We start from the raw sequence: 14847 nt of genomic DNA, 5'->3' as shown, positions 1-14847 counted from the left end.
GCTGAATGATCAGAACACATAGACACGTTGGGGGAAAAACACTCACTTGGGCCTGCTGGGGGTAGGGGTGGGAGAGCATCAGGAGGAATAGCTAACAGATACTGGACTTTATACCTAGGTGATGGGTTGATCTGTGCAGCAAACCACCATAGCACGTGTTTACCTATGTAACAAACCTGCACATCCTGCACATGTACCCCAGAACTTAAAATAAGTTGAAAAAAAGTTTGCTATATTATAAGCCCTTCATATGCATTATCTCACTAAATTTTTATAAGAACCTTTGTGCTAGGTATGATGAATATCCCTGTTTTATAGACTAAGAATCATACTAAGCACACAGAGATTATTGCATAATCACTTCAAAGTGACAGAGTCTGTATTTGAACCCCAGGAATCTGACTCCATCACTTTTGCTCTTAACTCCTTTGTTCTACTGCCTTTTAAAGAATTGCTTGATTTCTGTTTGGTTCTGTTCTGCTTGTTTTTCCTTTTGTTTCGCATCTTGTTTTTAACTACAATTTTTTATTCTCTTTTAGACCAAAGGCGAGAAAAATTTCAGAACCGAACATTATGAAGAACAAATTCAAGCATTTAAAAGTATCGTCCAAGAGAAGACATCAAATTTTAATGCAGATATATCTCTAAAATTTACACCCACTGAAGCAAATAAAGTTGAAACTGAAAACCCTTCTGAGGAAACAGCCTCCTCAAATTCTTTACATGGCAAGGGTAGTTTTCGGTTTTCATATTCCAAAAATGAAACTTACCAACTATTTTTGTCATATTCTTCAAAGAAGGTAAGGCCAAACAGTTAATATAGGAATATAATGGAAAGTTTCCAAACTAACCAGACTCTTTAAGTATTTAGAGCAAATAGAAATCATAAAAAGGAAAAGAAACATGGATCAAATTCTCAAATATGTAGCTAGCACGTCAGAAAGAATACTAACTGGAGAAAAGTCTGATAGAATCTTTGGCAGTGGTAAATGAATCATATATTTGGTGGTAGTGAGCAGAAAATGTGTATTAAGAATTTAGAGCATTTTTTGACTGAGATTGTGGTAATATACCATTCAATTTATATGATCATCAGAATTTTAATGAAGAATTATACTGAAGAATTCTGGTAATTCATTGCAATGCCTTACCTAGAATGATCACTGTTTATTAACTACAAACTGTGTCTCTAAAGAAATGATGCTATGAAATTATACACACTGCACATAAAATTGGTCTGATTACTTTGTAATCATACGTTTGAGACTTTGAAAATGTGTTTTTTAAAATATTTGAGCCAGATTTTGAAGTTTCTTCTACTACTCTTGGAATAAATATAAAATATACTCTCTGTAATCAGCATGATGCCACTAAAATGCTCACTCTTCCTTTTCTGATACCACAGTCACCTATTTAGACAAGCTGCTCCCACATTAACAATAATAATTCACTCTTAGCATTTATATTATGCCTAACTACATAATTGTTTTGTATGGGTCTGTACATTACCTCTCTATTTGCATGCATACCCACTCAAGTGTACAGGTGGAAAACTCTTTAAATCATTCAACAAATATTTAATTGTGACCTATCTGGCCTAGGTACTTGTGAACCAAGCTGATGAAAATTTGTGTCCTCATGGAGTTGAAAGCTCCACAGAAAGAGACAGCCAAAAATAATACATATAATAGCAAAAAAGAAGTAATATGGTATTTAAAATGTATTAAGTGCTGTGGGATACAAGGAAAATTAGAGTAACATGAAGGAAAGCAGGGATGCCTGCAGGTGGCATGATTAAAAAGGAAGCTCAGGCTCAGCTTCATGGAGATGAGCGCTAACCAAAGCTTTGGAGGAGAGGAGATAGCCAAAGAGTAAGATTTCAGATTATTTATCTGATGGAAGGAACTGTTAGAGAAGTCTCTAATGTAGGAAAAACCTGGTGTGATAAAAGTTAGTCAAATTGAATCAGAAGGATAAAAAATTAGAAAAATTACCTTGGATCTGATCATGAAGAACTTCAAAGTCCACTCAGTGTAGCTGTTTTTCTGAGCGACACGGGATTTAATTTAATTTGATTTATTTATTTTGAGATGGATTTTCGCTCTTGTTGCCCAGGCTGGAGTGCAACAGTGTGATCTTGGCCCACCACAACCTCCGCCTCCTGGGTTCAAGCAATTCTCCTGCCTCAGCCTCCCGAGTACCTGGGATTACAGGCATGCACCACCACGCCTGGCTAATTTTGTATTTTTAGTAGAAATGGGGTTTCTCCATGTTGGTCAGGCTGGTCTTGAACTACCGACCTCAGGTGATCTGCCCGCCTCGGCAACCCAAAGTGCTGGGATTACAGGTGTGAGCCACTGCACCTGGCCTACTTGAGGGTTTTTAATAGAAGATTGACATTTCCTATTATATTTTAAATGATTACTCAAGGTATTCTGTCAAGAGGAGATCATAGGTGGTAAGAGCTAAAGCAAGGAGTCTTGCTAAAAGTTATTGAAGGAATCCAGGTGTGACATGATGGTAGTTCAGATAGGACAATTATAGAGTCAAACATAAGTCTAAGGTTTTTGGCCTGAGCAACTAGAAAAATGGAGTTGCTGATGGAGAAAGCTTCAGATGGAGCAGATTTGGAGAGGGAGACCAGTAGTTAAATTTTAGTTAGGTTAAGTTTGAGGTGTTTATTAGACATCCAGTTGACAATGCTAAGTAGGAGTTGGTGTCATGAGGCTGGAGTTTGGGAAAAAGACCTGGAATTCAGCTATACATTGACTTGTTCACTTAGTCATGGGGTGACTAACAGAGTTAGTGTACATAGAAAATAGAATACAATCAAATACCAAACTTGGGGAATTTCAATAGAAAACAAGGAAAAGAAACCAAAAAGTGCACAAGAACTTTGCTACTTAGAGTGTGGTCTATGGAACAGCAGCATCAGCATTGCTGGGAAGCTAGAATCTTAGACTGTGCTCCAGAATTGCATTTTACCTGAATCAGTATTGCATTTTAACAAGGTTCTCTAGGTGATTTGTTCACATTTTATAGTTTGAGCAGCACTGGCCTAGAAGACAAGAAAATAATCTCTATTAAGAAGAAAAGAGTGATGAACTGTGTCAATTGAGCTAACACGTCAAAGAAGACGAGGGCTAAGAAGTGATCATAGGCTTTAGGATTATGAAAGTCACTGGAGACCTTGACAAGAGGCGTTTTGTTGGAGTACTGAGGTCAGGAGCATGAATGATTGAGATTTAAGAAAAACTGGAAAGGGGAGAATTCGAAATATATAGTATAGAAAACTGAATAAATTTTGCTTCTAGTGAGGGCAAAGAAATGGGTAGTGGCTGGTCGGGCAAGCGAGGCCAAGGGAAATTTTTTTATTGTTTTAAGATAGAAGAAACAACTGCATATTTGGATGGTAATGAGCTAAGAGCTACCTTTGAAGTAAATTGACCCGAAGAACATCACACGTCTTTCTTACCCCACATCCCAAGGTATACCTCCCAGTCTTAGCAAAACTGAAAAGAAATCCAAATATGCTTTGAATAAAGCATATTTGAGAATTCTTGTGCAAGTCAGGAGACAAAGAGCTCATATGACCTATAACACATAGGCTAAGATTTTTATTAAAGACTGGATCACCCACTGTCTCCTAAAGTTAAATCATGATGACAAAAATATGCTTTAAGAACATAGACAGTTTGGTATGATGTTCATATACCGCAAGATATACCTTTAAAAAGAAATAAAATATTTTAAACTCCCACATAATCATCATATGTTATCCACAGCTGTTAGGAGACCCTCAAAAGATCCATTTGCAAAATTGTGGGTGTCAATTGTAGTTTAGTTTTCATCGGGACAAGCTATGGCATTGAATCACACAGTTCACTGCTCTAGTTTTCTCTGGGAAAGGTAAGCCATCAGCCTTGGCCCTGGAAACTTTTAACTGTTGAGTTGCTTAGGCTGACTTGAGTTCCACATCTCAAAATATTGTCTGTCCGGTCTCTGTCATTAAAAATTGATAGGGTGGACTGGAAGGGACAAGGAGACCTGAGGCCTAGGTTTTTAGTACCAATGCTGTCAAGTATTATTCATATGTTTTGGGCCAAATAACTTGATATCTTTAAATTAGTTTTCTCATCTGCATAATAGCAAGATTGGGCTTTATCGATAATGTCTCCATTTCCTTCCACTGTTGTTTTTAAAACAACTTAGTGAGGCATAATTTCATAAAATAAAATGCAAAGATTTCAAGTGTATAGTTTCATGAGTTTTGATAATTATGTACATTAGAGTAGCCACCTCCTTTAGCAAGAGAATATTTTAAATGTTTTAACATAGAAGACACAACAGCATATTTAGATGGGAATTATTTAAGATCTGTGTTTAAAATACATTGAGTTAAAGAACATCACACCAAGAAAATTCCATCATGAAGAGACACTCAGGCTTCTTACCCCAAGAAAAATTCCTTATGCCCTTTTCAGTTCCCTATCACCTAAGAGGTGACCGCTGACCAGATTTATCTGACCACAGCTTAGTTTTGCCTAGTCTAGAACTTCATATAAATAGAATCATATAGGATGTACTCCTCTACGTCTGACTTCTTTTACTCAGTATAATATTTTTGAGATTTATTTGTGTTGTTACATGTATCCGTAGCTTTATTTTCCTTTTTATTGATGATTAGTATTCCATTGTATTAATATGTTATGGTTGTTTATTGATTCCTCTCTTGATGGACATTTGAGATGTTTTCAATTTTAAGCTATTCTGACTAATGCTGCCATGAAATTCTTATACAGATACTTTTGTGAACAAAATTTTTATTAGGTAAATATGTAGGAGTGGAATCGCTGGCTGGTCATAAGCAAATGTGTGTTTAACACTATGGGAAACTGCTGAACAGCTCTTCAAAGTGGCTATCTAATTTTACCAGTAATGTAGGAGCGTTTTAGTCACTGCACATTCTCATCAGTAGCTGGTGTTGATAGTATTTTACATTTAGCCATTCTGGTGGATTAGAGTGGTATCTCATGGTCACTGCTAAAACATTTAGTGCCTATGGAAGTTCTAAATTTCATAAATTTTCATTTGAAACGGTGGATAAAACACATGTTTCTCTTCTTCATCTGCTCTACAACACAGGAAAAAATGTTTCTGCATGTGAAAGGAGAAATTCATCTGGGAAGATTTGTAATGAGAAATCGCGATGTCATGCTCACAGCAACTTTCGTGGATGATATAAAAGCTTTGCCAACTACCTATGAAAAGGGAGAATATTTTGCCTTTTTGGAAACATATGGAACCCACTACAGTAGCTCTGGGTCTCTAGGAGGACTCTATGAACTAATATATGTTTTAGATAAAGCTTCCATGAACCGGAAAGGTATGCCTAGAAATAGAGCTCTGACTTCAAATACTGTTTTGACCAAACATTATTTTGTTCACCAACCTCTTCCAATGGTTAAAGTCTTAAGAATACAAAGCCCTGTAACCTGCTCCTTTGAGAGGACTCTCTTCCTGCCCTTTGGCACCTAAAACTCTGTTAAATAGCAAATTGACTTCCATTTCAAATAAGCTGACTTGGTCATATTCTACTCAGCAGTAGCACTGAGAGATGGATCAATTGTATTGCAGCTTCACATCTATTAGAAGGTGGTACTTTTAGTGAAATACTAAACAAAAGGTGAAAGAAAGTACAGACATAATTTGTATAACCTACTTCTTAATCAGTAGACTAGTTCAATTTCTATATCACAGTTATCTTCCAGAGTATACTTCAATATTGGAGGGAAAATATTGTTCTAAATTTTCTTTTAGAGGGAAAAGAAGAAGCAGTGTTATCATATAAATCTAACATCTTAAAGCAAGGGTGGAAAATTAGTTTTACCTCATGTGATGACACTTCTCATTATATGGTGATGGTTGAATTGGGCTCATGTTAAGTAGGTTTCTGGTCATGGAGAAATCCTGGGGAAAAGGGCCATGGTTAATTATCAATGTCTGTCATAGGTAGAAGATAGGCCTACTGATACATAGTTATCAGCCTGGCCTAAAGGGCTCATCTAAGTCTTTTAAGAAAAAAGTAAATGCAAAGTGACTATATTAATAAGTTGTAATCATTCATGTTGTGAGTAATTATGGCTAGTTATAATTTTCCTTAAGGAGGTGATGGATACCAGGATGCCTCCTCTCTGCCCTTGTAACTATAGGTGTGTCTCTTAGGGAGGAAAAGTGTTGCTAAAAACCACTTTAATGGCTTTTATGGGGTCAGTGTCAAGGTGTCAGGTGTTAAGTGAAGGGTGAAATGTACCTGTGACGTAAAAGCCTGATGCTCTCCCCAAGGTCAGTAAATACTTTAGGGATAACAAAACATGACACAGCCAGAACCAGCTGGTCTTGATGCCTCAGTCTTGTTTTGGCAGAGAGAAGCTTTCCCTGGCGGAGTGGAATGTAATGTTACTTAGCTTACACTTTCATAGGGCTATATCCACACCATAGTGAAGTCGCTGTGAGCTCCACCTGGAAGCTATATTGATGGAGAGATCACATAAGGGAGGGGTACAAGAGGACACAGGTCTTGAGTAACTTGAAAATGAGAAGAGAAAGGCTTATGAGTGTTGATCAAAACACAAAGAAATCTTCAGACTAGGAGTTGCTTTGATGAAAAAGCTCCATAGGATGAGATCTTTAATCCTGAATAACTCAGAAGCTACTTAACTTCTGGCCTTAGTAGACAAGGATCATCAGGTCAATTCTAGTGACTTTGAAGAGGAAGTGCTCTTTCTCACTTCTCCAGTGCCAATATCTGAGGACCAAGCGATGTCCTCCGCCTCAATTTAAGATGTCTGGACATGAGTGTCCACTGCTAAGGCAGAGAATCTGAGCCCTTTAGGGTCACCCAGGTATCTTTCACCCTCATCTTCAGAAGCAGAGTCCTCACACTTCTTAAGGATAAGGTTAGAAATCTAGAATTATGGATTTCTAGTATTGTCTTCGATTTTTATCCTCTCTCTTCCCTTCCCATAGGAAATGCCACCTGATAGTTTCTAAGTTCTCACTAATTGTGGGTGCATGAGAAATATTTGATAGATGAATAAACGCCTAAATGCCCCCAGATGTCTACCCCTGACACTCCTTGTAGAACCCCTTGATTAACCTCATTTCATTTTTTTCTTTCCTTTTTCGTAAAGCATTTTGGCTCCCAGAACAAATAATCACAAATTCGTGTGTGTGTGTGTGTGTGTGTGTGTTTGCGTGTATGAAACAAGAAATGATAAATAACGGCAAAAACTGACATTGTCAGTGAACTGTGGTCTGGGCTGTTTACCCTTAAAATGAAGGAATAATTTTTTTTTCTGAATTGCAAAAACAGATAATAACTGATAGACTTTGAAAATATTAGGATTTTTCTTTCTAGTAGCTGTTTGGGCATCTACACACCATGATGAATCAGCTTCCAAGACTGATACCTACCAAGTAGCATTCATAGGATGAAAACAAAGTGGCCACATACATCAGCCATCTGTCCAAAGCGATGAACCAGCTACATTAAGGACGAACTGAGTCTTCCAAAGAGGATCAGGAGATGTTGATGTATCTCATCCAAATTACGAAGTTGATACAGAGAAGTGCTTAGTAGCTAGACAGCTCTGGGTTCAAATCCAAACTTACTAGCTGAGTAATGAGCCATTAGTAGGTTATTCAACTGCTCTGCAATTCCATATTTTCATCTGTACAATGAGGACAACATGGTACTTACTTCATAAGGCCAGTGTGAGGATTAAATTAGTTAAAGCACACAAAATGCTTAGAAGGATGCCAGACACGTGATAAGGCTTCAATGGATGTTAGAAATTGTTGTCCCTCTTCTATGATATTACAGATGAAAGACTTTAATATAACCACCATAGTCTGACCTATATCCCTTTAAACCATGTGGTAGACTTAATGTGTCCTTTGCCATTAAGTTGACAAGCAAAGTCAAAAGGAGGTCACTATAATCTAGTATGAGGACAAAGCAGGACAGACATGATGGCATATTTGAATTTAGTGATGGTATATAGGAACCTAAGTAAGGATGTTTCTTGAAAATAGCAAAATTGGAATTTATTTGTGATGTTGATAGACATTATCTAATAATTTTCAAATAAATTCATTAAACAGGTGTTGAAATAAAAGACATAAAGAGATGCCTTGGGTATCATCTGGATGTATCTCTGGATTTCTCTAGCATCTCTGCTGGAGCTAAAGTTAATAAAGATGATTGTGTAAAGAGGGGAGAGGGGAGAGCTGGTAAGTGTGGCCTCACTTGTTAAATTTTGTAAAGCCTGGGGGTAGATGTCAATGAGCACTGCCCTCTTGCAATGAGCCCTCTTAATTGTCTATCCTCTTTGTGCTTAAAAACTATCTTATATTTAAAGTGGTTTTCAAACCACTATAAACACAGATAGCCCATGGACATGTATTCACCAGTATCGCTGTCGTGCTGGTTGTACAGTACACAACTCAAGGGGGTGTGATTCACACGGTAGTCATTTTAGACTTGTATATTTATTATAGCAATAGTAAAAAGATATCTTCATAAAAAGTTTCCTTTCTTCACCCTAATTTTAACAAAGCTTCCAAATAAGCAAGCAACAATGTTCGTGCATCCATTAACAAAAGACAAGGCCAAAACCATTTCCCCAACTCCACCTTCCATCTAAATTGAAATCCCTAATTCATCCTTAACTTTAAATCCGTGCCTAACCTTTTCAAAAATACAAATATGTTTGGTATAAATATGACTTCCTACTGTTAATCTTTAGTAGATTTACAAGCATGAATTAGTGCTAGAGTTCTCAACTTTTCCTCTAATCAGAAATACCTAAGAACATTTTTTAAATACAGATGCTTAAAACTCACCTTTAAAGAAAGAGTCAACTGGTAGTGGGGAGGCAAAAGTGGGGAAAAACCTGATATATTTAAAAGCATACCAACCAATAATATGTGTCCATGATTGAAAAACCAATGATGAAGTAGTGGAAAAAAGTTGAATTTGCCATTATATGGTATAATTTCTATATTTGGTCCTTAAGCTAACTGTGTGATCTCCGGCTAGTCACTCCACCTCTCTAAGTTTCCAATTTCTCTTCTATAAAAATGAAGAGGGGATGACAAAAATTATCTTGAAATTCCTTTCCAGTTTTAAAAATTCACAGCTGTAAAATACTTACAAAGTTTTGTTAAAAGTGGCTTAGTCTACAGAGAGACACTGAGGAAAAGATGGGTAGGATTTGGGAGTGGAAAGAAATGTTACTTTTCACTCTATTCTTTTTTGAACTCTTCTTTTTGTAATATTAAAACATATCGAAGCAAATGTACACAATATAATTATGAAGGTTAGTTTGCAACAGAAAATATATATTACACCCAAAGTCATATTTAGTTCCCATGTGTACATGATTGTATGTGAGGAGCTGTGAAGTATCAGTGTATCTAGACCATGGGTATCATTTTTATTTTTTAAAAGAGATGACAGAGATCTACAACTGGTTACTGATGTAAATTTCCATTGTAGATTTGAGGTGAACAAATGCATAGGCAATATTTACAATTAAAATTTAGTAAATATATTAGGCTGTATTTTACTAAGAGGACTCAATAAATGTTTATCACATGTCCTTTTGATAACTGGCCATAGAACTACAACTGCTTCTCTTTAAATCTTCCTTCTCTCCTCAGTAAACATCACCAGTGATAACCTCATAGATGATGTTATATCACTCATAAGAGGTGGAACCAGAAAATACGCATTTGAACTGAAAGAAAAGCTTCTCCGAGGAACCATGATTGATGTGACTGACTTTGTCAACTGGGCCTCTTCCATAAATGATGCTCCTGTTCTCATTAGTCAAAAAGTAAGAAACTTGTTTATTTTCAAACAGAAGACAGTGTCATTTTTTATTAAATGTCACATCGTTTCAGGTGAACTGTTAGCTTCATCTGAAAGAGATGTGAACATTCAGATACACTCCCATCTCTTCCCCAAAAGGAGGCATGGCATAGAGAAAAGGCATGGTGTAGAGTCAGAGCATCCTGGCTGACTTCCTGTCTCTGTCTGTCACTAGGTGTGGGATGTTTTCTGACCTCTACAACACTGAATTCTCCAGGACTCCATCTTTGTTCTGAGAATTTTACGAAATTGCTTATATAGAACATACAGCACACACTGTAACAAGATAGGTACTCACATATGATTAGTTCCCTCCCGTCGGCCCCTGGCTGCTCTTGCCTTCCCATGGTGTTCCACTATCAAGTCTAACACAGGAGAATTGTATTTACTAAGTGTCTTTTTTTTTTTTCTTTTTTTTGAGACAGAGTCTCACTGTGTCACCCATGCTGGAGTGCAGTGGTGCTATCTCGGCTCACTGCAACCTCCGCCTTCTGAGTTCAAGTGATTCTCGTGCCTCAGCCTCCTGAGTAGCTGCGATTACAGATGCGCACCACCACATCCAACTAATTTTTTTGTATTTTTAGTAGAGACAGGGTTTCGCCATGTTGGCCAGGCTAGTCTCAAACTCCTGGCCTCAAGTGATCTGCCTGCCTCAGACTTCCAAAGTCCTGGGATTACAGACGTGAGCCCCCATGCCTGGCCTAAGGGTCTTTATGAAAGAAATGTTCATAAAGTCTACAAGAAAATAAGACTAACGGTGAACAATTCTTATGGTCAGTAGATTCTTTTCCTTTTTCTATCTTGATTATAATAGTTTTCAGCTTACAAACCCTTTGGGAGTTCATAGTCAAGTTCTTACTCCTAGAGAAAAAAAAATGTGTTATCATTGTAAAGATATAAATGACAATGTTATTTAGCCTCATCTTTCTTTCCCCAAGCTGCCTAAAACTAGTGTGCATTTTTCTTTACTTCTTTTACTAGTACTATTAGTAAGTGCTTTTTTTCATTATAACTTTCAATTTTCTCCATATGTTTTACAATTTGCTTTCCTCAGGTCACATTTATTTTTGACTGTTCCCTACTCCAGTTTGATTAACTTGAGTTACAGAAATTTTAACATTTTCATAGGACTAGTTATTGGAAAAATTTATTCCCTTATTCTATTTTATTGTCTTTAAAGAATGAGTGAAACCACTAAGACTATCTCCTTTACGTGAAGAAGGAACTCAGAAACTGGAAATTTTTATAATCTATTCTCCCTTTATGTTATAGAAATATAGCTGTTCATAGATATGCAGTGTATTTATGAGTTAAAATATTTTGTCCCAAAGTAGGACAAAAAGGGGAAAAATAGCTGGTGAAATTCCATGTATGAAATTAAAATCAGAGGATACCTCTTTGATCTTATTAAATTTAAATCTTACACAAATTCATTATCTTGAACTCAGTAAAATAAGTTTACGTTGGAAGATCTTAAATAAGAAAAAAATGGGTAATTTAGGTGAATATTTACATCCAGATGAACATCCTAGGAGGCTTGTTTTCTCATCTCTGCAAAGCAAATTCAGCTGTCTTTCTACAAATTCAAGAGTGTTCTCTGAAGAGGTCTTAATAATAGTTCAGCATGTTATAGAGATAATTTTTTAAATCTCAATTAAATAAGGCAGCTGCTGAAGATTTTCTACTAGATTTATTAAAACTATTCAAAGACCCTCATCAACTTTGTTGGTGCAGTTCTGCTGTATGGATGCACAATATAGCTTATCCCATTTTTAGGGACAACCATTTACTTCCCCAAATTTTCAGATTGGTAGGCATTCCATTTAGACTATCTGTATAAGTTTCTTTCTTCATAAACTGGAAGGCTGGCCTTTTCGTATCAACATTCTACCTAAGGAAATGGTAGCTATAGTTAGTTCACTATGGACTACTTTTTAAATTTATCTTCTTGTAGAGAGAGTTGAGCAAAAGCAAAATTGTGGGTTTTATTGACTTTGTATGACTTTTAAATCTCTGAAGAAACATGAGATACAGTTAAATTTGATCTTGAATTAGATTCCAAGTTATTTTACTCTCATTATTCAGGTAGAAGTGGACCTCTGGTTAACTTGTAGCTATTTCCAGGAGACAGTTACACAATCTACGATCACTAATTCATTTTTGAGAATTTGAAGCATTATGTTGTCTGCAGATGACATGTTCAAACATTGGGGATGGTCTTTTAAAGAATTACTAGAACCTCTCCCCACCCACCCTAAACTATAAACTGGTCAATATTAAATCTTCTGTAGCAAATTAAATCAATTATCTAAGTATTTATGTTGCAAACTGATTATCTTGGAGGAAAGACCAGAAAGTTGACTGTAAGCCCTCACTTAATATTATCAATAGGTTCTTGGAAACTGTGACCTTAACCAAAATGACCTATAACAAAACCAATTTTACCATAAGCTAATGAATGGGTTAAGTTCCTGTAGCGTATTTCTGGTCACAAAAACATCACCAAACTTCTAAATAAAAACTAAAACACTTCTAATATTAAATTTTGAAACACATGTAAGCTATTCACACATTTTAAAAAGATTAATAAAAACAAGTAAGATGATGATTTACCTGTTTATTCTAGTTCAGGGTAGTCTATCCCAGCAGCTCAGAGGGCAAAGCAGGAATCAGCCATGAACAGAGCACCGTCTCAACATAAGGCAAACTCCACACACCCACACTCACTGAGACTAGGACCATGTAGACACTGATTTGTCTAGCATGACTATCTTCGGGATGTGGGAGGAAACAAGCAGAACCCGAGAGAGCCCACACAAACATGGGGAGAATGTCAAACTCCCCATGCACACAGTGACCCCAGCTGAGAATTAATTTTTTTTCTCAATATTACAAAGAAATGACCTTGAATGAAACAATATTGTTCTGGGACTTGCTGTTTTACTCTAAGTGGAATGCTGTATATAAGAGGGAAATTTCCCATTTCCCTCAACCACTCATCTGTCTATATGTTATGCTGTATGAATATATTACTGAGATTTTCTAAGTAAACTGTGGTAAAATATATATGTTATAAATATATAGTATATATAATTTATAAATACAATTTATAAAATACTATAAAATAATATAGTTTATACAATCTATAAATACAGTTATATATTTTTCCATACTAAAGTAACTATGGTCATGCTCTGTTAGGTAGAATCTGTGGTTTTGAGGCCCCATTTGTCTGCTTTGTCAAACCCAAAACCACTTCTTGAGGAATGTCTTGCTTGGCCCAGCCCAAAAATCTCTCCTTGGCCCTACTCCATGCAGAGGACATAGGCTGGCCCTCTCTTTCAGTACTTAGTTTTGTCATGGTCTTCAACTTCCATGAAAGTATATTAATTCTGTTGCCAACTTGCCTGAATGTTAACACAAGTGGTTCTACAGTTTAACTCAACAGAATAGCTGCACTTTGTTTTCCTCTTAAACCTACTGCTACAAACTAGTTATTAAAATGTCAGCTAAGAGAAATTACATTTATTAAAGATTGCCTGGAAGATATAAAAATTATTATTTCCTCTAGAGCAATAGCAGCAAGATGCGTACAGCTACAACATTGGCTTCCTGTAAAGTTTTGTTTTTCCATTATTAGAAACAAAGTTATGTAATCTACTGTTTTATTTACTAAAAGGTTGTTATGTAATGCTATGTCCTCTTTATGAGACTCATTGAGAAATATTACTCTTTAATCTCATTTTGTTTCTCTTGGGAATCAGGTGAGTTTTCCTACCTTATTGGTTAGAAATGCATGAGATCAGTAAATTCAGTTGTGTCTTACTCAATGCACTGGAAAATAAAGCTAAATTTGTGACCCACTTCATGCAAATGGATGGGTCCTCCTGGCACAAATGCAGTTCATTTTTGTTGCTTTTGCCTCCATCTTGCTTTTTCTGTTCTCAGTTCTCCTTTCCCATTTCCCTCAACCACTCATATGTCTATATGTTAAGCTGTATTAGTTCTTCCAGAGTTACATGATGTAATAATTCATGAATTAATTAACCTGTCATTTTTGCTCTATTGTGTAACTCTTAGCAGTTATGAACCAGATGTTAAGGAGCATCAATATTTTAAAGAGTTGTAGTACCAGTGAAAATCATTTCTAACTCTCTTGTTTAGTGATAAAAAACAACACTCATTCTATCAACAAACTATAGTTGGTATACATAGTTTATTTTGGATGTCTGAAGGAAATCTCCACTTATTTATTATTAAACTATATTATCAACTTGTTTATACTTTAGCACTTTTATGGTAGGTTATATCCCAACATAAATGTATCAACACATGGTAGAAAGATAGAGTTATGTAGTATAGGAGAAAAAGTAAAATCATTTTCTTATTTAATAGAAGATAAAAGTTCATCAGAAAAAGGTGGAATCCTTCAGGAAAACTTCAAAAAGTACATTTTAATTTTCCTTTGTCCTCCTGTGGAATTTTTAACTCCAGGATTTGAAGCTCCTCTGAAACTATTGCCATTGCATGTCCTTCATCTTTAACTCTTCCAACACTGTTTATACATTTAATCCAAATTATATTTCCTTCATGACCCTCTATTCCTGTATCTTAGACTATCTGGCCTTGACTTTCCTTCGAAGGGTATAACAAGATGAATTTCTTTTAAAAAAAATCAAAATAATTCTACCGCATGCTTATGTTTTTTGTGCCAATGTGACAATGTTGGTGAGAGGTTTCCTTCTTTCAAATAAATATGACATGGTTGAAATCTGAATCTTATATACTATATACTAATTCATAAAAGACTACACTGGTGAACAGTTAAGCTGACTTTGTAGAAGTTCTTGATATATTCCATATATGAGCATATTCACAACTAAAGTTTTGCAAATATCTTCTCCCACTAA

The 14847-nt window shown here is 36.0% G+C and overlaps 1 protein-coding gene across 1 annotated transcript in view; it reads left to right on the top strand.

Annotated features, from left to right (window-relative positions):
- Positions 1 to 14847, top strand: part of C9 (complement C9) — a 78022-nt gene that overhangs the window by 46329 nt on the left and 16846 nt on the right. The window contains exons 6-9 of the mRNA XM_003274369.4: positions 540 to 800; positions 5146 to 5386; positions 8167 to 8295; positions 9727 to 9902. Coding sequence (XP_003274417.2) covers positions 540 to 800; positions 5146 to 5386; positions 8167 to 8295; positions 9727 to 9902 — 807 coding nt within the window. The remainder of the gene's footprint in view (positions 1 to 539; positions 801 to 5145; positions 5387 to 8166; positions 8296 to 9726; positions 9903 to 14847) is intronic.

Source organism: Nomascus leucogenys, chromosome 6, assembly GCF_006542625.1.
Source record: "Nomascus leucogenys isolate Asia chromosome 6, Asia_NLE_v1, whole genome shotgun sequence".
Classification (NCBI taxonomy): domain Eukaryota; kingdom Metazoa; phylum Chordata; class Mammalia; order Primates; family Hylobatidae; genus Nomascus; species Nomascus leucogenys.
This window is presented reverse-complemented; position numbering and strand designations above follow the sequence as displayed.